The sequence below is a fragment of the Myotis nattereri genome (assembly GCF_964212035.1).
Source record: "Myotis nattereri genome assembly, chromosome: 16".
NCBI classification, from domain to species: domain Eukaryota; kingdom Metazoa; phylum Chordata; class Mammalia; order Chiroptera; family Vespertilionidae; genus Myotis; species Myotis nattereri.
In genome coordinates this window covers 40,799,277-40,821,286 of record NC_138091.1, presented here as the reverse complement: position 1 = coordinate 40,821,286, position 22,010 = coordinate 40,799,277, and the positions used below count along the sequence as shown (strand labels likewise).

The window sequence follows — 22,010 nt, the reverse complement described above, 5'->3', positions numbered from 1 at the left end:
TGAATTGTTTTATTGGCATATTTCTCTACTAAAATAAAAGTGGAAGAGTGGGTCACCAGGGAACTCTGAGAGTTGAGGTTCCTGACACAGGGAGGAGAGGGCTGTGAGCAATTTCAATAACTGAGCAATGATTCCGTCCCAGGTTATTTTTAGTACTTCTTGTCTTACGAGGCTAAACATGATGAACTATGCAAAGTATCAAGTAACAGTTTCTACATTAGAAGAATATGAGTTTTTGATCATAGTCATTGTGGGTATGCTTCACTGTGGAGGCAGCTTAGCATGGTGATTAAGGTTATAGGCCCTGGGGTCTTAGTGTTTAAGATCAAATCCTGTTTCTGTTGGTCACCTTGAACAAGTTATTTAATCCCTGTGCTTTAGTATTTTCATCAGTAAAATAAGGGTAATAATATTACCTACTTTATAAAATTGTGTGAGCATCAAGTGAGTTAATATACAAAGTACTGTTACATATTTGCTGTCACCATTATCATCTGGATCAACTGCTTTCCTCATTTCAGTGCTTTAATCTAATGAATTAGGTATGTTCTTAAACTGATATTACTCTCCTTTGAATCTATTACCTGTGACAAAACTAACATGAAGACATTTCTGGAGTCCAGGATGAAGAACTTTATTTGCTTTCTTCCTCCCTGTAGGTGGTTTTCTGCATGGATCGTGCACTAGAATTTGCCCCTGCTTGCCATCGCTTCAAAATCCTCAAAGCAGAATGTTTAGCAATGCTGGGTCGTTATCCAGAAGCACAGTCTGTGGCTAGGTATGAATTCAGGCCAGTTCTGCATTGAAAAGTCAGATTCTACTGGATGGGTGCTATCTACAGCAGTAGCTACCGTGTGTCTTGTAGGTAGGCCAGCTAGGGCTGACCAGACCTTCCTGGGACTTAAAACCAAATATTAGACTAAATTTGAAAACCCATAGGAATATAGGAGTATAGTAAGTACTTAAGCTATATATGAAAGAACAGATGTGTGAATTTGTTTAGTTTTTATTTGTATTTCTTTAATGTTAGAATTGATTTTAGAGATAGGACAGGAGAGGGAGAGAAAGAAACATTGACTGGCTGCCTCCTGCACGCCCCCTACTGGGGATTGAGCCCACAACCTGGGCATGTTCCCTGACCAGGATTGAACCAATGACCTCTTGGTGCATGGAGCAACCCTCAACCAACTGAGCCACACCGGGCAGGGCATGGTTGTTTTTTTTTAAATGTCCTTTTCTGTCTATTCCAGGGGTTTGCAAATACTCATAATAAATATTTCAAGCTTTGCAAGCTATGTGGTCTCTGTTGCAATTGTTCAATTCTGCCTGTGTAGTGCAAAAGCAGCCAATAGAGAGTAGATTAATGAATGATGTGGCTTGGTGTCAATCAAATTTTATATACAAAAACTGGTGACAGACAGGATTTGGTCCTGTGGGCTGTAGTTCGCTAACCCCTATTTTAATAAAGATTGTGAGGCATGTATGTGGTTTGTTTGGGAAAAATTCTTGGGAATCTGCCTACCTTTGGATACGTCCATGTTAGACACATGGTCAAGGAAAAAACCTCACAAATAAAATAGTAATGGTGGGGAAATCCAAACCACAGCTAAATGTGCCTTCTTTCTTGCTATTGCAGTGACATTTTGCGAATGGATTCCACCAATGCGGATGCTCTGTATGTACGAGGTCTTTGCCTTTATTATGAAGATTGTATTGAGAAGGCGGTTCAGTTTTTTGTACAGGCTCTCAGGATGGCTCCTGACCATGAGAAGGCCTGTGTTGCTTGCAGAGTAAGTTCTAGGCACCAGATCTATGTGGTAAAGAAGCTTACTTTTTGAGCCTAAGAGGTTGGAATGAAAGGCTTTAGAATCACAGGAATGCTTGTCAGAATGCTTGGTCCTTTTATTAGAACGATTTCAGGGCAGAATTTGAGATTTCGCTCCCTGGCATATGTCATCAGGTTGACTCAGATATACTCTTACGAAAATTCTCTACATTAAAAAAAAAGATTTCAGAACTACTTTAGTTTGCCTAAAGATAAATGTGATCAGACAGGTCAGATCCTTTTAATATTTAAGTGGTTTTTCTTTTCTTCCCTCAGTGAAGAAAAGGTAGTAATGCTTGTCCTGGGAAGTAGAGGTAAACCCTGGGAAACACAGTTCTCCTTGGTTTTCTTTTATAAATCTAGTTTTCTTCTGTCCACTCTGTAGGAAGCACAGTGAAGAACAAATAGCCCAGGAGGTGGGGTGGGGTGGGATCAGGGGCTGTGTGATGCTGAACTACTGGGATCAAGAAATTAAAAACAGGGTAGTCTCTGTGCAGGGGTCCGAGGCTTTCTGGATGTGAACTGACCTCCCCTTGCTTTTCTCTATAGAATGCCAAAGCACTGAAAGCAAAGAAAGAAGATGGAAATAAAGCCTTTAAAGAAGGAAATTACAAGCTAGCATATGAACTGTACACAGAAGCCCTGGGGATAGACCCCAACAATATAAAAACAAATGCTAAACTCTACTGTAATCGGGGTACGGTTAATTCCAAGGTAAGCATTTGGTCTGGGGCCTATGGAGATTTTTTTTAAGGGACATAGGAGAGGTCTTGGGAAATCTCCCCACTGAGGGTAACCCAGAAGACAGGAGGAAAAGCTGTTTGATTGGTATCTCGGCTTATTAAGAACTTCCTTCTGAGAGGCAAACTTTTATATTTTCTGTGGAACTTGGCGGCACTTGAGCAACGATGTAAAGTCCTTTTTTTCCAGAGAATGACAGGAGCTCTGGGACAGTTGTTGAAGCAAGTATTGTTGCTTCTTTTTGCCTAAGCAAGTGATTCTTCAGGAGTGATTTGGAGGAAATGAGAGTATGAGGCAGGCTTGGGTTTTTTTCTTCAGCATAAGTGATGGTCACCATGCTCAGTTGAAAAGAGAGTGCCCCTGTGGTCCTATACACCGTAGAAAACAAGAGTAGGCTCCTTGCAGGGTTCCAGTCGTTAAAAATCCCAGTAATCCTGATCCCTCTAGTTCAGTGATGGCGAACCTATGACATGCATGTCAGAGGTGACACGCGAACTCATTTTTTTGGTTGATTTTTCTTTGTTAAATGGCATTTAAATATATAAAATAAATATCAAAAATATAAGTCTTTGTTTTACTATGGTTGCAAATATCAAAAAATTTCTATATGTAACACGGCACCAGAGTTAAGTTAGGGTTTTTCAAAATGCTGACACGCTGAGCTCAAAAGGTTCGCAATCACTGCTCTAGTTGGTCTCTGGAGGAATGGAGGACAGGAACCACCCTTACTATTTCCATTGTTGAGCACTAACCTGGAATAGTAGAGGTGGTTTTATCCTTGCAGATAAGTGTGCCTAGCTTCCATTACTTAGAGAAGGAACCAATTTCAAATTTGGTGTCCTTAGTCCACTGAGATAGAGACTTTCCCAGTGACCAAGAACAAGTGTGACAGTTGGGGAGCCAGCATGACCAATCCCCTTAGAATTTTGAAGCCATGCTCACAGCTTCTGGGCTCCCTCGATCACCACCATGTGAAGTATGACTGCTCTCTCTCTCCTGAAGCTTAGGAAACTAGATGATGCAATAGAAGACTGCACAAGTGCAGTGAAGCTCGATGACACTTACATAAAAGCCTACTTGAGAAGAGCTCAGTGGTGAGTGCCTCTGCTGGGTGGGGGGAAGAGGGAGTTGCTGCTGGCCTGCCAGGGGAATTGCATTATGGATGATGAAGCAGACCCGGGGATGTTGTGAGGTCATTTGGTCCTTCCCCCTGCCTCTAGGTGGGATTGTTCCAGCCCTAAACTATGTTTATAGACCTCCAGCGGAGGAGATTGCACAAGCTCCCTCAGTCTCCCATGCCTGTGTCTTACGCCCCTCACGGTCAGTAAGTTTCCTCTGATGCCTGACCCAAATACCTTTTGTTAAAGTTTAAATCCATTTTCTTTGGAGATTTTGTTTTGTGTTGTACACTTTTGCTCTAACTTGGCACAGTGCTTGGAACATAGTAAGTGCTCACTCAATAAATGTTGAATGACTGTATGGTGTTTGGAAGAAGAATAATCTTGGAGACAGTTGAGAGTCTTGCTTAGCCTGTTTGTTTGGGTTAGGAAAGACAGTCTTAAAGTTAGAAGAGATTTAATCTAGCTCAACCTCCCAGCAGTATATGGAAACCCCTTTGAAAATACCCATCTGACTAGCTGATTTCCGAGCCAGGGTATGCCTGCCTTTAGTGCCCAGAGCATACTTGTTCATCTTAACTCTTGGACCCACCAGAGTCTTCTTCATGCAAGAATATTAGCAAGAGCTAGGAGAGACCCCTTTCAAAAATTAATCTTATTTCTTTTTTTTTTTAAATCCTCACCTGAAGATATGTTTAGAAAGGGGAGAGAGACAGAGAGAGAGAGAGATGTAACATCAATCAGTTACATCCCTTACATGCCCCAACCGGGGATCGAGCCCGCAACCTAGTAATGTGCCCTGATGGGGAATGGAATCCGCAACATTTTGGTGTACAGGATAATGCCCCAACCAACTGAGCCACTCAGCCAATGCAAATCTATCTTTTTTCAGATTCTTTCTCAGACAAGGAACCTCCCATTTTTAAAATTTCTAATGGAAGACCTACTTGTATATTGATCTTCCATTGCCCCTTCAGTCCTCATTATGAAATGTCATTTCTAAAGAGTAGGTGCTGTACTGCCTGATGAGCCTATCATTCTTTAAGTGCCCGAGTCTCATCGGTGGTGCAGAAGGTGGCCTAGTTTTGCCAAAATTATCCACATTTTTTAAAAATAGGAAAACTGCTACGTGCGTGTATTTTTAAGTAGAGGACTAAGTCTGTGAAACAGAAACATGGAAAATTATAGATTCTGTGAGACCAACTGTCAGTTAATCTCATCTTTACAAACCACTAACAAACAAATGTGGAAGCTTCGAAAGATAAAAGAGTACCCTTTGACCCAGCTAAAGACTTATTTTAACAGATGCAAGATGCTGTATACATGTATCCTACAGTTTTAACTAATAGCAAAAATGGAGAATCACCTGTATGTCTAGATACATGATACTGCAATGGCGAGAGAATAGACATTCTTGATTTGTTAGGAGGAGGATGAATGGAGGTTATTTTTTTCATATTGGTACAATAAACAAAAATCAGGAGTTGTTTTGATCAGAGACATATCATCTTTGTGGTAGAAATAAAACTGTCCTCTGAGTGGCTCTACTTTTGAGATCCCACCACAGGGGGCAGCAGCATAGTTGGGCACGGTTGGTTGAGAATTTGGCAACAGCCCCCACAAGAAGAATTGGAGATTAGCTCAGACCAGGGGCCTGATTGTTGTCCTAGTCTGCCTCAGTTTGTCGCTAAAGTTGGGGAGATGTCAGATCATTGCTATATTTCCCATCATGAGCTGGCATTTCCCATTTTCCGTAAGGCTTTGCTTACTTTTCTACTTCAACTTCAGAAAAACTTTTAAATGTAAGAATGTCCTAGAATTTTTTTATTAAGTGTGAGGTAAAATGCAAATCACTGTAAAACCAGCTTGTTGAACATATCACACATGGATCTGGAAAGTTCATCAAGGTTGCTTGTCAGATCATTCTACACCCAGGGCTATCAGTTACCAATTTTTTTTTCACTTCCGTTTATATTATACTTCATCCTGTAAATTGGTTATCTGGGCTCCTAATAGCATTTGTGTCCATAGGGCATGGTTTAGTTATCTTTTTTTTTTAAAGGCATAAATCAAGGTGTTGACAGAAAGTCGGAGATGCCTGAACTGTTGGGCTTCTCTTTGGCCAGCTATATAAGCAGCACTTCAGTCTCTGCCTGGCCTGCAAGCCCGGTGGGCTCTGTGGTGTTTGGGAAGATGGGCCTGTGTGGGAGCATTGGAGTAAATTGAATCTTTGTTGTGCGTCGGCCAGCTGCACTGCATAGTCACTTCCCATTCCTCAACTGATGGTGTCTGTCTCTACGACCACTACCACAGTCTATATAATTGGTAGCCAGTCTTGGTGCCAGTGATCTTATCAGGACACAGAAGATGCCCCCTTGGCTTCTGTGGAAGAAACACCAAAAGGTCTAGCAGTCGGCCTATCAAAAGCTAGATTCCTCCCATCTTGGGCCAGGTCCCCTCCTTTCTTTTGCACTATCCAAATGGAAGCAAGCCTAAGTTTAGAGCCCTTTTCTGTCTCACCTATATCTCTCAGATTGATTGGTCTTAATGAAAGCATTTCCCAGTGGCCACCACCTTGACCTTGATCCTTCTAGTGGCTCACTAATCCCACTTCCACTCTGGATTGAGGCTGGCCCTGCATGTTTATGGCACTCTAGGTTTCAAAGCTCTTCCATATCCATTTATCTCACTTGATAATTTTTCTTGTGTGTTTTAATCTCAAGTAATCAAATGGGTGCTTTCACATTGCCTTTCCTAAGGCAGGCCAGATGCCTCTTGGTGGCTCTGTGAAATCAAAAGGAAGTTTCTCTTGGTTGCTTTCTGCTCGGAGCAGACTATCACTTTGCGGGTTGGGTGCAAGGGGCATGAGACCTCTCTGTTTTTCTCAAGGAAGTGTGGTGGTTAATTTTTTCTCATGCTAGCTTAAGGACTCCTGTTTCATGAAGCATCTCAACCAAAAGTCTGTGTTTCATGCTTGAGCCAGTCCTCTTCCTCTAGAGTGATACTGAAGGCCATTGCTATTTATGTCACTCGACTGCCCTGTATTTCCTTCTCAGTTACATGGACACAGAACAGTATGAAGAAGCAGTGCGGGACTATGAAAAGGTGTATCAGACGGAGAAAACAAAAGGTAAAGGTATTTGGGAGCATGCTTCTCAGGAAACGGTGTGGCCTTGCTTGTCGGCCCTAAGAACTGGACACGGGTGATTTGATTTAGGGATCATGATTGTAGCTGGAGCTTATTCGATCACCAGCCAGGAAGAAGTGAACAGAAATCCTGAGTGTAGAACGAGGCATCTATTTTTCTGGTCCCAAATTTTGCCTGTTAACTTCACATCCTTTTCTCTGTGATGAGACCGATGTGAGAAACTCTAAGTATGAGTAGGTTTTTTTTAATCTCTAGGGGGAAAACACACCAGAAAAGCCCCTGGTATAGTTAACAAGACTTCTGACTCCAACACATCTGGGCTGGGACCTGGTAGGGGAAGCCAGATCAGATTTGTCCTTGATGCTAGATGTCTCCCTTTAGAACACAAACAACTCCTTAAAAATGCACAGATGGAACTAAAGAAGAGTCAGAGGAAAGATTACTACAAGATTCTGGGCGTGGACAAGAACGCCTCTGAGGATGAGATCAAGAAAGCTTATCGGAAACGGGCCCTGATGCACCATCCAGGTAGAGCGGTGGGGCGTGGACTCCGTGGGAAGAGCAAGCCAGGCTGGCCCAGTACCAAACTCAGTCCAGAATGAAAGCCTCAGAGAGGCGCTTCACTGGGAAGAAGGTGTTGCTAAGTTCAGTGCCCTCCAAATTTTGGGAGGTACCGAATTCTCAAGTCAGACATCAAGTGGTCTTTCTCTTTAACTTCTTTCTTGAGACTTTGAGACGAGTTCCCTGTACTCCCCCCTTTAGATCGGCACAGTGGAGCCAGTGCCGAAGTTCAGAAGGAGGAGGAGAAAAAGTTCAAGGAAGTTGGAGAAGCTTTTACCATCCTCTCTGATCCCAAGAAAAAGACTCGCTATGACAGTGGACAGGACCTGGATGAGGAGGGCATGAATATGGGTGGTGAGTTGGTTTGGGCAACCTGGGATGCATCTGATAGCTGTAGAATTTTAGAATATTTTTGAAGACACTCCAGAGGGAAAGACTGTAATCAGCCAGTGGCGCGCAGTGATTTGTAAAGCATGCCCTTGATCTAGACCTGTGGCATGTGAGGCACCGTGTTGGGTGCTGGAAAGAATAAAGATGAATCAAACAGGTTCCCTGACCTCCGGGAACCCAGTCTAGAGGTTTGTAAACTTCTGCCTGCAGACCAAATCTGACCACTGATCTAATAAACATGGAATCAAGTGAGTGCAATTAAGTGTAGCAGGTGCCCAGGGGGCACTGGGGAGTGAGTTTAGCAAAGGAAGGAAGGCATGGAAGCGCAGAAATGTAAACCACCCTTGAGAGTTCCAAGGGGCTCTGAGGGATAGAGGGTGCTCGAGGCGGGCAGTGTGGAGAGAGTAGCTGGAGCAGACCTCAGGAGGCCTTAGGGGATGGAGTCAGGATTATGGGCTTTTCCTATTGGCTGGAATTTCTTTTGCCCCTACTACAGTGTATTCTGATATTTATTTGCATCATACATTCCTGTAAGCACTCACAGATTTTAATTTCCCCCAAAAGACTTAGAATGAAGTGAAGCACAACTATCAACATCATTGCTCACTTTGAGCTCAGAGATAAGAGAGGCCTTGAACTATGCCCACTTCTCATACCACTCTCTAATGCCAGCCCCTTTTCCTTCACTAAGAAAAACTTTTGGAACTTATAATAAGATTAATACTGATGTATAGATAACCCTGACCTCTCCAGTTCAGTGAGAGAAAAACCTAGGTTTACCGGTAATGGAGCTATAATCCATCAAAAGCTATTTAAGAGTTTTAAGTAGGGGAGTTATGGGCCAGATTTAGGCTCTGGAAATACATTTGTGATGGCAGCAAAGAGGTGGTTTAGAGGAAGAGAATAGCAAGGGAGGGAAGACAGTAGATGGAAAGGACTGGCGGCCACAGTTGGGAGATGGTGGGCTCAGCAGGAGTTGGTTGCTTGAATGTGTTGGGAGGGGAAGGACTAAGTTGAGAGTAACTCTGGCATAGCAGACTCAATGGGGCCATTCACTGAGCGAGGGGACCTAGGAAGATGAACAGATGTGCTGGCAAATAATTCACTTTTGGACACAGTGTGCCTTTGGGGTTCAGGGGTGGAGATAAATCTTTCTGTGCAACTTAGGTCAGGCAGTGGTTGGGGGCATCAGACCTGCTGTGACTTCATGACACGGGCACAGTGCTGGAGTCAGACAGAAGTTGGAATTAATCAGTTATTTTGCTTTTACTACCCACATGATCTTGGGCAAATTACTTGAGCTCCCTACTTATATTTCATTGAATATAAATTGGTAATGATACTTAATCCTGACAAACAGTTATTAGGATTAAATGATATATATGCAAAGTACCGGCACCATGATTGGCACCTACTTGGTGTTTTAATAAACCACAAGTTTTCTGGAATACAGTTTATACAGCATAGAATCAAACAGATACAATAAAGTATAGGTCTTATATTTATTCTCGGTAGTGTGTGATAAATTTTAGCCTTTTCAGTAGCAGCCCCAAGCATTGTAGGGAGATAGTGTGGGGAAAGTCTGTGGCATTCCCAGTTGTGGAGAAGAGAGGGCCAGCTAACTGGGTTGAGGCAAAGAACACTCTCCTTTGGGGTTGGGGCTGCAGAAGGGAACATAGCCCAGGAGTGGGATCAAATGGTAAGATTTGCATAGGGCGGGGCAGATGTCCTCACCTCTAGTCTGAAGTTGGGGAAACTGAGGGACGGTGATACTGTCTGGGAAAGCTTTGGCACCCATTCTCAGTGTCATGATAAATTCCCCTTCAAACACTTCTGTTTTTTTCACCTTTTTGTCCCTTCCTTGTTTCTCACCTTGCCCACAGATTTTGATGCAAACAACATCTTCAAGGCATTCTTCGGTGGGCCTGGGGGCTTCAGCTTTGAAGGTGGGTATGCCTGCTGTTCTTGGGAGCCCCCACTGAGGGAGCCCTTTGATCACGGGGCTCATGATTGGATGCAGCTCAATTCTCATCTAGTGGGGCCTCTGTCCGCTCCAGCGGCTGAGGATAGCAGAAGGGAGCTTTCTGGGCACACCTTGCCTTATTGCCACACCTTGACAGTCAGGGAGGCTTTGCTAACGACTTAGTACCAGGGCTTGTCTGCAAGAGGGGGGGTGTTAGAAGCTACACACATACTCACAACATGCTCGTGCTCCCTTAACACCCCAGGCCCAGGCTGTTTGATACCATTAGAGCTTCTTCTCTGACTTTGAAGCAGCCCTTGGAGACTTCTCCATAATCAGAGCAAAGTGATATTTCCTAGAAAATCCAGAGTCAAGTAACAAGCCCTTTTTTCCCTACAGCATCTGGTCCTGGGAATTTCTTTTTTCAATTTGGCTAATGAAAGGAAACCATCCAGAATCCAGAAAATGCCGACTTGCTCAGTTTAACCTTGAATGTGGACACAATTCACCTCCTCCCTTCATCATGTCTCCATGTACTTAGAGCAGTTTCGTTTTCTCAGTTGGATGCCCTGTGTCTGTGAGTGGGGTGAAGGAAAGGGAGCCAGCACTGAAGACTGCGGGGAGGGGAGGGAGGCGGGGGGTGGACAGGGAGGCAGCTTGTGAATTTTTGTTTTACTGTTTAACTTTATTAAAAAAAAGAGAGAATAAAATGTTTTGATCCTTTCTGGCACTTTGCTCTGCCAGCTGCTTTGTCAGTGGGCCAGAGCTGAGCCCCCAGCACCGACCTAATGCTGACGTGGCCTTCAGGCTCACAAGCTGCCCCACAGGGGTCTGGGCTTCCAGAGCCTGGTGGCAGGTGGGGTGCTGGCTGCCTCTCCCAAACCTGTTCAGCATGGAAGTGCTGCGCAGGTGCTGGGTATGCTGCTGGGCCCGGTCTGTTGTCAGTCATAGGGGACTGAGTTCAGAAAACATGCTTGCTTTATGGTGGAGGCCACCAGAAATCACTAGAAGCTCTGTATGTCCAAAGCTCACATAGAGCATGGGTGGATGTGTGTCAGGCCAGGCTAACCTACACAGAGGTTTGCATGGACTCTCACAGTTCCTCTTGCAGGTTTGAGGGAGATGGAGACAAGGTAAAACCCTGCCTCCTGGGCCCAGGGATCTGGTTGCTGACATTTGCCAACACAGTTGGAAACACCGTTCTTAGCAAATGCCCTCACTTCTCCACTGGTGCCCTTTCTGCATGGGCAGCAAGCTGGAGAAGGAAGCCGTGGCACATGTCACGCCGGTCGGGTCAGGCTGTGTTTGTGGTGAGGAATCTTGTTGGGATTTCCAGGCAGACACTAGGGTCTTCGTCTGAAACGGGTTTTTGGTGCTTTGGTGGTGGAGATGGTAGAGCAGACCTTGGACCAAACAGATACCATGATTTCTTTTCCGAGCCCCTGCCTTATTCTTTTCCAGCCCTCCCCCCCTTTGGTGCCAAGGCCATGGTGAAGAGATGACTGATTTAGGCCTAGGAACTCCCCTGTGTAGCTGTCCAGGCCGTTGTTGGAAGAGATTGACAGGCCCTTCCTTGTGATTGAAGCACCACCGGCCTGGGGAAGTCCGTACTAGGAGTTTGGGGTCTGGCCTCTCTGAGAAGTCTTCCATGTGTTTTTTTGTTTGTTTGGGGTTTTTGGTTTTGTTTCTGAGAAGTCTTTCTGACTGGGCCGGGCACACCTGTGGGCCTGTTTTAGTAGTTAAGAGGGGACGAGACTCTGTTCTCTGCATCCCTCATACCCAGCCACCCCCCACTTTCTGTGTGTGTCTAAGACCAGCCTCTCTTCTTTCTGTCTCCTCATGAAAGCCAACACTGTTCAGCTGCCCAGCCCTGTCACAGCTGTGGCCAGCCAGCAGTGGGGAGACAGGACCGATGGCCCCAAGCTGTGGAACAAAGACACACCCAGCCCTCGTCCTAGGGAAGAGAAGCTGGGCACAGAAGGGTGAGAGAGACTCACACAGCTAGGATTAACACGATTTATTTCATTATCAGTATTACAAGTTACTGAGGTTGGGCAAAGCCAGGTTGGTAACTCAAATCCCAAGCACTTTTTGCCAAGTGACAACCTAATTAGCAAGGCTCTGTTACTGAGCAGAGGGTAGCAGAGGGCACCCCAGGAACCACAGTCCACGTAGCAGTGTTAACCCCTTCGCAAAAGCACTGGGTGGGGCTTAGCCCTTAACAGCCAGGAGCCCAGTTCATTGGCTCTTAATTCCCACCAGCCCCCTTTAGAGGAGGCACAGAGGCCTCCAGAGGCACCAAGGAGGCAAGATGGGCTGGGCAGACTGCAGGACTGGAGCTTCCCCACCACGCACTGTCTCTGGCCTCTGTCCCCATCACATAGCAGGCCCACACCACTAGGAAGGATGGCCCCCCACCCCCTTCCTGGGGGGAGGCTGCTGCTCACTGATCTGTCTTCTTTCCTAGCTATCAAACTGTTACCTAGTTACAGTGAAGAAGGGACAGGCACTTAAAAGGTTAACCCCTTTTCCACCCTGATAAGCAGCCTCAGTCTTCCTGAGGCTACACTGATTAAGAAATAGGATCAAAGCCCAGGGATCCTCCCCTCTCACTCCCACCACCAGCGTCCCGTCCAGTGGCTGAAGGGACGTGGAGCCCTGAGGTCTCTCCCACTAGCCAGCTCTGGACAGGGCTCATGGTTGTGGCTGCAGCTCCAGGCCCAGCCTTATCAGCTCTGATCCAGGTCCTGAATGGTACCTGCCCCCACCCCTGTGTGTTGAGAGCTTGAATTAGACAGGAAGAGGGTAGGCAGAAAAAGAGGGGCAGTTATCTTACAAGTTTTGAAAAGGTTATAAGGTTAACTGAATAAAAAAAAAATCTTAAAAGATCAAGCAGAGGGCATGCTTCCTTCTGCACCCCCTTCCCTTCTAAAGAGGGGCAACCAAGGGGCGGTGAGAACACTCAGTTGATGGTGCAGGACTGAAAGGCACCCCCCTTGCGACCGCCCTGTGTGGGCACAGGTTTGCCCTTCCCATAGTAGCCCGTGAAGATGGCCCTGACCTTCAGATTCTTAGTCAGGTTCAGCATCCAGCGCCCATTGCCCAAGGAGAAGAGCTTGCCCCGGGGTGTCTCACCCACCTCCTCTCCTCGGCTGCCCCCCTTCTCCTGCCGTATAATCTCCAGGAGGTCAATGCCAGTCTGCACGGCCTCCACGTCATCCGCACAGCCGAGGGTGATGTGAGCACGGCTGCCCCGGGGCAGGCTGTCAGAGGGAGACAGCTTGTCCACGTCATTTGGCCACAGTGGCAGCTCCTGCTCACTCAGCTCCACCCGGGCTCCTGTTGTCTTGGGCGTCACAAAGAGGGCAGAGATGGTCAGTGTGAAGGCCTTGGAGTAAGACTTCTTCACCACCTGCAGAGAATGAGAATGAGGACCAAGCTAGAGGCGGTGGCCTCCAGAGAGGACGGCTGTGAAGCATGGGTCTGGCAGGTGAGCACAAGTGAGCAGAGCCTTTGGTAAAAGGCATATCATCCATAACTATCACTAACAGCCTGTGTGGTGTCGGAGTGTTTTTCCACTGACTGTTGAGGCTAATTTGAAAAAACAAGGTCGCTGTAGCCAGTTCGGCTCAGTGGATAGAGCGTCGCCTGAGGACTGAAAGGTCCCAGGTTCGATTCCAGTCAAGGGCACATGCCCGGGTTGCCAGCTTGATCCCCAGTAGGAGTTGTGCAGGAGGCAGCCAATCAATGATTATCATCATTGATGTTTCTCTCTCGCTCCCTCTCCCTTCCTCTCTGAAATCAATAAAAATATATTTAAAAACAAAAAACCAATGTGCCAGAGAGCCAGGGGTTAAAAGCCAGACTTCCTGTGTTTAGAATCTAGTCTCCCCCTCCCCCCTTACTAGGTGCAGGGCTTTGAGCAAGCTGTTGAACCTCTCTCCATTGGCTTCTTCATCTGTAAAATGTAATGACACTAGAACCCATCTCCATGTGAGGATTAAAGGAGTGACTGGGTGAAGAGCTTAGAACAGTGTCGGGCCTGGTCAGTGTGGCTCAGTGGTTGAGCGTTGACCTGTGAACTAGGAAGTTGTGGTTTGAATCCCGGTCAGGGCACATGCCCAAGTTGCGGGCTCTATTCCCAATGTGGGGCGTGCAGGAGGCAGCGAACCAATGATTCTCTCATCATTGATGTTTCTATCTCTCCCTCTCCCTTCCTCTCTGAAATCAATAAAAATATATTTTAAAAAAAAACAATGTCAGGCACATAAGTGCTACTGTCATGAGTACTGGGCTTCCCCTGGTCATAGCTATGCTGATAACCAGGCCATAACCTGGAGGGCAGGACGAGGTGAGAAATAAATGCCTGGAGCAAAACCTTGCTTTACATCTGATTGCACATCTGGTTATATCTGTTTCTCAGAGAAAGCCCATCTGACCATAAAAGCTTCTCTATATTTCTGCTCCCAGTCCTTTGTCCCAGTGGTGTCTAGCACATAAAAGACGCTAACACATATTGCTAAATGAATGAATGGTTAAAGATGGTAGTAAAAGTGTTAAACACTTTTTTTTAATACATTTTTATTGATTTCAGAGAAGGGAGAGGGAGAGAAAGAAACATCAATGATGAGAGAGAATCATTGATCAGCTGCCTCCTGCAGGCTCCTATTGGAGATTGAACCCGCAACCTGGGCATGTGCCCTGGACTGGAATTGAACCAGGGACCCTTCAGTCAGCAGGCCAGTGCTCTATCCACTAAGCCAAACCAGCCAGGGCCATATATACTTATTCTTGAAGTTAGGCTAGGTTCTGGGAAGAGAGGAGAGCCCAAATAAAAAATGTTTGCCCTCCCGGAGCTTCTATTTCAGTGGGAAGAGACCAATGACCACACAAGTAAACTGGCTACATTAACTTAGGCAGAGAAGTGGGGGGAGATGGTGAAGGGTCAGGGAAGGCCTTGCTGAGGTGACCTGCAGGAGGCTAGAGACAGCCATGTATATCCCGGCAACAGATCACCATGTCGTTGTGGGCAAGGATACCAGTTGTGAGGTGAGGAAGGAATGGGTACCCCCAAGCCAATAAACCTTATTATTCCAGGATACTTGTTACTTGGGGGCAAGGCGAGGCTTCAGACCTGAGGACAGAAACCTCAGGGCACCAGCCTCCCTCAGGACAAGGGACTCCTAGTCTTTGAGACTGAATGGAGGCTTCCAGAGGCCAGAGCAGGTTTGCTCCCAACCATTAACCTACAGGTGAACCAGCACTGGTGGGCAGACCTAGGACAAATGCGCACGCTGGCGGCACTGCCAGGCGGGCCCCAGAAAGGGCGCCTGAGGTCTATGCAATAAGCCGTGCAGAGGGGTGAGCTGGAGCAGATTTCATTTTTCTTGAGCTGCCATCTTGTTTTCCTGCCTTAAGCCAGTCCCACCTCCAGAGCCCTGCCCCCTCCCCACTTCCACCCGTGTCCCTTAGGAGCACTCACATCCTGCTGGGCATACTCCTCGGCCCCGGCAGCCTTCCCGTAGTCACAGAACTTGGTTGTGCAGTGCAGCACGCCTGGGGGTCTCTTCCCAAAGTAGGTGACCAGATCAACCTTCTCCCTGTGCTCATCCCCAGAGGCAACTGCAGGGAGAGAGAGAGAGAGGAGTGAGCCATCAGGGCAGAGAGCAGGGGCATTCCAACATCTATCACCGAGAACATTGAGGCCCAGAGTTAAACAAACCTTAAGCATAAATTCTTGAGCCCTGGCCAGGTAGCTTAATTGGTTAGAGTGTCACCCAATATGCCAAGGTTGCAGGTTTGATCCTCAGTCAAGAATCAATCAAAGAATGCATAAATAAGTGAAAGACCAAACCTCTCTTTTTCTCCCTTACCCTCTCTAAAATCAAAAATTTTTAAAAAGCATAAATTCTTGAGCACTCCACTGTAAATCATTTATTCATTAGTTGGTCAAACTAATAGCAACTCCAGAGCTTAAAAAGGGTACATAAGCCATGGCCAGTATGGTTCAATGATTAGAGCATTAGCCCACACATCAAAGGGTCACAGGTTCGATTCCTGGTCAAGGGCATGTACCCAGGTTCAATCCCTGACAAGAGCGTGTGCAGAAGGCAACCAATCGATGTGTCTCACATCGATGTTTCTCTTCCCATACCTTCTTCCCTTGCACTCTAAAAAAATTAATGGAAAAAATATCCTAAGGTGAGGATTAACACACAAAAAAAGGTGCTAAATTCCCTGACTACGTTATGTAGATGTTTACATCTCATCCCCAGACTTGAACACTAAAGCACTTGTAACCCAGAGATAGGCAGCATAAGCCATTCACTAGCGTCACATCTACAATGGGAATCCACAAGTCATGAAAAGTGGGGTAAAAGAAAAAAAGATGATTGGGAACTATGTGATACAATGGAAGGTGCAGGAAAGAGCATAATTAACACCCTAGCTCACTTATAAGCCGTTTGGCCCTTATCTGTCATTGAGGTACAACAATTAGGGTGACCATACACCCCAGTTTTCCCACAAACCACCCAGGTAAGTCGAAACAGCACCCTAGTTCACTCAGTGGGATAGTTACCTGGTCACCATACTATGTCGTGTGCCTTGCGGCTTGTTTGATGGGCGAGCGCCTATACAAGGTCTGGGATGTGATGGGCCTTGGGATATAATGGGATGTTACTATGTGGCTGGTAGACAAGACAAGGTTTGGAAGTTCCTGCGATTTCAATGTCTAGACTCCAAGCCTGTGGCTAGCTTCAAAGTCACTAGGGTTTTCCCTGTTTATTCCCAGAATCAAGTACCTGCGAGGACATCACTCACTCTCCCTGGGGGAGGCCTTTACTCGGAGAGCAGTACATTTCTCCTGTGGTATCCGGGGCAGAAAAGGATTCCAGTTTATAATGGCAAAAAGCAGCTTCAAGAGGCAGTGACTCTAGGGCAGAGCCACCAGCTCTAACCAGGAGCCCTGCCCCTGGGGTGCTTTTCTCAAGCTGTTCACAGGTGCAGGACTCACACCCGGCCAGGGTCACTGCATTCCCTGGTTCCCCAGGATTCAAGCTTTAGCATACAAGCAAAGAGTTCTCCGAGAACATAAACAGGCACTAATTACTGCCTCTCAGCAACACAAGTATTGGGGGGGAGGGGGGGAAGGAGGGGGCATTTCAAGTATGAACATAACCTAAAATTTGGGGGAACTAGAAATGGGTTAAATGAACAGATTAATGGGTGACATATCCCCAGTAGGCCACTGCAGGAGAATAAAGGTCACCAGGGCCCTTATACAAACCTACTCCATCACTGGAGCAAACAGCCCTTACCAGTAGAGAACCCTGGGAGGCCCCTGCTGGAGTGGACAAAGTCCCAGCTCTCACTATGGCTTTGGGCAAACCCCACATCCCTTCAGGGCCTGCTTTCCATCTGCAAAACAAGGGCATTGGACTAGGTGGGATGCCACAAAAGGTGCACTTTGTAGCCCAAGGCCTGAGAACCATCATCCCCAGTGAAGTCACCATAGTCCTAGTTATGTTTTTGCAGCATAGGGTTTTGTGGAACATTTCAGAAAAATGGTTCTGCTGCTAAAAATGAGTTTGAAAACATTGGGCCAGATTCTTCTCCTAAGGTCATATGAAATGCTGACATATTTTGTTAGGACAGTAATTTGTTTTTCCCACCTCTAAGATGGTCTACATTCCCCTGGGAGAGGGGAACTGGGGAGAAGAAAGGGTCGAATGGAAGGGAAGCACCTCTCCATATCCCGCTCTGCTCCCACTGCCCTAGCACCCTGCCTGGTACCAGGGGACCCTCCACCCGCCTCCCGAGGACACCGTGGTCCTGTGCACACAGCACCTTGTGCACAGCCAGGGGCTTATAATGAGGCCGACCGCCCCCCCCTGCCCACCCACCCACCACCTACAGTGCTGGCGCTCCTTCTTGAAGGCCTTGTTGCTCCCCAGCTCGTCCAGGAAGGCCTGGCCGGCTTTCCGGAGGGTCTCGGAGCTCTTCTTGGTCAGGAACCAGCCGAAGAAGAGCGGCAGGAAGTCCTTCTCCAGCCCGGGCTTCAGCTTCTTGAGCTCATCAGCCGACAGCCCCCACTGGCTCTTCTCCTTGAGCTGGGCACAGTCCAGCCTCCACGCCGTCTTGGGCTCTACCAGTAGCACCTGGTACTGGTACTGGTCGGCCATGTCAAAGAGCTGCTCCAGCCGCTCCCGCTCATGGTTGGTGTCGTCCAGCACAAGGACCCGGATGTCCCGGCGGCAGCAGTCAACCAGGTCCTTGTCCAGCCGCTTGTACTCCTCGGAGAAGCCTCCTCGAGCGGGGGTGATCTTGTAAGCGTCGGCAGACACCGTCTTGGTGCTGTCACGGTACCTGTCCATGATGGCCCGGGCCAGAGAGGACTTGCCGCTCCCTGGCAGGCCACGCAGGATGAAGAGCGTCTTGCACTCTTGCAGCGTGCCCACCGTCTCCTCATCCAGCAGGAAGGGAAACTGCAGCTCAGGCTTGTCCTTGGCCCCTAAGGATGACATCTTGCGGAAGAAGATCTTGGGCAGGAATGTATGGCTCTTTCGAGAGAAGCCTCTATTCTGTGTGAGGAGGGAAGAGCAGAGGTCAGCCAGGTCCCTCGTAGCTCCTTGTTCCCTGGTCTCTGGCCTCTTCCTAACTGGGAGCCCCTCCCTGCCTGGAGCTCTCAGCTGGATTTACAGGTACCTGGGTATTGTGGGTGCCTTTCTCTCTCCTGGACCGACTGCTTCTGGTTGTGGAGGATGAAGGGCAGGCTTGTCTGAGCCTTCCCAAACTCGTACTTTCCTCTATCAGAGCAACACACTGCTGTCACCTCTAAAGAAAAATGTGCGCCCGGGCTGGTTTGGCTCAGTGGATAGAGCGCCGGCCTGCAGACTGGGAGGTCCCGAGTTCGATTCCAGTCAAGGGCACATGCCTGGATTGCGGGCTCGGTCCCTACTGGGAGTGTGCAGGAAGCAGCCGATCAATGATTCTCTCTCTCATTGATGTTTCTCTCTCCCACTCTCCCTTCCTCTCTGAAATCAAAAATATATTAAAAAAGAAAAATGTGCTGGGAGTGCCTGCAGGGAGGGCCTGAAGCTGAGCTTCTAGGGACACCCAACTTTGATACTCTCCGCACCTGCCTCTTGGGAGGTAGGAGTCTGATGTCTGGGCACAGCCACAGCTGCCCTGGCTCTGAGTGTGCTGAGGAGAGTGGGTGGAGAAGGGTTACCCAAAGACTGCCTCCCTTCCCCCAACAATGGCAGCAACAGATAATACTCTCTTGTCTGGGATGGGGGGACAATGGTCCCACAGAGGGCGGGTGGGGGGCAGGGCAGGAGAGCGCTGGACAAAGGGCCTCATTCACCACGCGTGCCACCGCCTCCCCTGCGCTCGGCCCCCTCAAGGCCCTGGTCTCTGTGCCCGCACCGGGCTGGGCAGCTCGGGCACCTGCGCTCGGCCCCCTCCAAGCCCTGGTCTCTGTGCCTGCACCGGGCTGGGCAGCTCGGGCACCTGCGCTCGGCCCCCTCACAGCCCTGGTCTCTGTGCCTGCACCGGGCTGGGCAGCTCGGGCACCTGCGCTCGGCCCCTCAAGGCCCTGGTCTCTGTGCCTGCTCCGGGCTGGGCAGCTCGGGCACCTGCGCTCGGGCCCAGCTCCGCCCCGCTTTGCTGTGTGTCACAGCACCTCTCCGCGCCTGTTTCCCTACCACCAAAGCCACAAGTGACAACAGCGCTTCCTGTGCGCTGTCTTCTCCACACCAGCCCCACCTCCCGTCGGCACCCAGAGAAGGGAGCGGGCCCCTGGGTTCCGGGACAGGCCCCGGGCAGGGGGAGGCGAGGGACGCCCGCCCGCGCGGGAGCCACGCGCCATCTGGTCCGCAGCTCCCGAGTCCCTTCCTCTTCCAGCGGCCGCCACCCCGCCCGCAGCCCCGTCCACTCTCCTCGCCTCTCCCCTACCTCTGGGTTGCACCGGACCGCCCCGAAAGCCTCAACTCAAGTCGGGAACCTCAGGGCCTTGTTTGCATATGGTACTTCCTCCCGAAAGTCCCCCGCGGCTCCCGTTTTCCGTTAAGGCGCGACCCCGCGCCCGCCTCCCGCCTCCCGGCTTCCCCGCGCCTGCTCACCATGATGGGGAGGGGACGCCGCCGTCGCCGTCTCCGCAGGCACTAGCTCTCCGGGGCCGCCCGCCTGCGCGGAGGGACACGGAGTCTAGCGAGCGCGCGACCCCGCGCCGGGCCGCCTTACATAGCCGCGGGGCGGAGCGCTCTCGGGCGGACCGGGGAAGGGGCCGGGACGCGCCTTCGAGCCTGCGCAGGCGCAGCAAATCGAAACTCGAAACTGAGCTGCCCAGGGGTGGGGGGTGGGGAGACGGAGGAAGCGCCCCACGTGGGGCAGCCTACGGGAGCGACCCGCAGACTGAGCAGCAGCAAGAAGTGCTGGGCTACCCTGGCCGGCTTGGCTCAGTGGATGGAGCATCAGCCTGTAGACTGAAGGGTCCCAGGTTCGATTCCGGCCAAGGGCACATGCCTGGGCTGCGGGCTCGATCCCCAGTAGCGGGTGTGCGGGAGGCAGCCAATCAATGATTCTCTCATCATTGATGTTTCTATCTCTCCTTCTACCTTCCTCTCTGAAATCAATAAAGAAATTTGTATTAAAAAAAAAAGTGTTGGACAGAGGTTTGTCCAGCCTTTTTTTTCATTCATTCATTCATTTTTTATGGCCTCTTTTTTCTGGTAGGTGTTAATAATGAAGTCTTTAAAGAGGAAAGCAGTCACCCTTTCCCAGTCCCGCGCCAAGATAAGGATGAGGTGAGGAGCCGAACCCGGTTTGGCTCAGTGGATAGAGCGTCGGCCTGCGGACTGAAGGGTCCCGGGTTTGATTCCGGTCAAAGGCATGTACCTTGGTTGCGGGCATATCCCCAATGGGAGATGTGCAGGAGGCAGCTGATCGATGTTTCTCTCTCATCGATGTTTCTAACTCTATCTCTCTCCCTTCCTCTCTGTAAAAAATCAATAAAATATATTTAAAAAAAAAAAAAGGATGAGGGGAGGGAAGCAGGGTCTCGAAAGTGCCAGGTGGGATTCTGTCTTTATAGAAAAGGTGATATTTTACTCATCATGGGTTGTTGCATTATTTTTTTTACAATATTGCATTAAAATACTGTTTATCTTGCTTACTGAGTTTTTGGCACCCCGTGAAATGTTGCAGCTGAAATGCCTGCCTTGCTTCACCCTAGGCCAGGCCCTGTCCCAGTCTAAATTCACCCAACCCTGTGGGGAATTATTGGAGGCAGAACCAGGATGGCAGTAGCCAAAGGGACAGATGGATAACAGTCATGAAATTTAACTCATCCTCTGAGGCAGCTGCCCAGCCCCCACTTCCTCTGTGAAGAGACTGAAAGCTTGGGTAGATTTTGGAGAGCATCCTGTGTACCAGGTGCTGTGGGACCCACTCATACAATCCCACAGCAACCCCTGAGGCAGGTACCCATTCCACAGAGGAGGAAACAAAGGTACTTAGCACCTCCCCCCGCCCCCCCCCCCCCCAAAATCTTCGGACAGGGCCTGGGGGAGAGGACCAGGCTTCACACCTTGATCACACTCTGGCCCAGGCCTTTTTTGGGAGCCTGACTTACTTGACTGCCAGCGGAGGTAGCACAGGGGGACCAGCCCTTGCTCCTACGCCCAGGTTACTTCCTGTTCTTGGGTAGGAACTGTTTTTCTTCCTCTAGGCTCCTAGAGTGCAATGCCCCTATCAGTACCAGCATTCATTTCATTCTGCTTTCAGGGCTTAGGGGTTTACAAGAGGTCTCCCTCACTGAGTGATGGTTGAGGCTGTCCCATCATTATTTCTTCCCGAAAGCCTCCCACTGTGTGCTGCACAAAGTAGGTACTCAGCAAAATGAGCCAATGGACAGCCGCTGGGCAGACATGCTTCTACTCCCAGGCCTTTCTCCTTCCTCCTCCCTTTAAGCTGTCCTGATTCACAGAGCTCACCTGTTTCTTCACCCCGCTGACACCCTCCTCTTCGCACCTTTCTCTTTCTCCCGCACGGTCTTTGGACAGGCTCTGGGGGAGAGGACCACCCTTCACACCCTGATCACACTCCGGGTCAGGCCTTGTTTGGGGGCGTCTGTGTTTCTCACCCAGTCAAGGTAAGGTCAGAGTTCTGCTTGGGAAGTAGCACCCCACGTCCGGTCATTCATTCTCTAAGTCTGTTCTGAGAATGGGTGGGGGTATGGAGGCAATGAAAGACTCAGGGTTT

At 48.8% G+C, this 22,010-nt stretch overlaps 2 protein-coding genes across 5 annotated transcripts in view; one reads left to right on the top strand and one right to left on the bottom strand.

Moving 5' to 3' along the window:
* The window catches only part of DNAJC7 (DnaJ heat shock protein family (Hsp40) member C7), a 33,258-nt gene extending 22,783 nt beyond the window's left edge, over positions 1-10,475 (top strand). For both annotated transcript variants that reach the window (XM_081109926.1, XM_081109927.1), the window contains 9 exons: positions 660-778; positions 1,637-1,790; positions 2,375-2,539; positions 3,569-3,660; positions 6,741-6,814; positions 7,214-7,360; positions 7,595-7,747; positions 9,667-9,729; positions 10,146-10,475. In XM_081109926.1, the coding sequence (XP_080966052.1) occupies positions 660-778; positions 1,637-1,790; positions 2,375-2,539; positions 3,569-3,660; positions 6,741-6,814; positions 7,214-7,360; positions 7,595-7,747; positions 9,667-9,729; positions 10,146-10,183 (1,005 nt within the window). In that variant the 3' untranslated portion in view covers positions 10,184-10,475. The remainder of the gene's footprint in view (positions 1-659; positions 779-1,636; positions 1,791-2,374; positions 2,540-3,568; positions 3,661-6,740; positions 6,815-7,213; positions 7,361-7,594; positions 7,748-9,666; positions 9,730-10,145) is intronic.
* CNP (2'',3''-cyclic nucleotide 3'' phosphodiesterase) lies at positions 10,421-20,004 on the bottom strand. Of its 3 annotated transcripts, XM_081109930.1 has the most exons (5): positions 19,871-20,000; positions 17,662-18,328; positions 15,229-15,368; positions 12,886-13,158; positions 10,421-11,149 (listed from the first exon to the last, which is right to left on the bottom strand). In XM_081109930.1, the coding sequence occupies exons 1-5, from the start codon at positions 19,871-19,873 to the stop codon at positions 11,090-11,092; spliced, it is 1,143 nt and encodes a 380-aa protein (XP_080966056.1). In that variant the 5' UTR covers positions 19,874-20,000; the 3' UTR covers positions 10,421-11,089. The 3 variants fall into 3 exon arrangements, with proteins under 3 accessions (XP_080966056.1, XP_080966054.1, XP_080966055.1); XM_081109928.1 differs by lacking the exon at positions 10,421-11,149 and having other exon boundaries at positions 11,749-13,158; positions 19,871-20,004; XM_081109929.1 differs by lacking the exons at positions 10,421-11,149; positions 19,871-20,000 and adding an exon at positions 18,453-18,943 and having other exon boundaries at positions 11,749-13,158.
* Between the last annotated feature and the right edge of the window lie 2,006 nt (positions 20,005-22,010).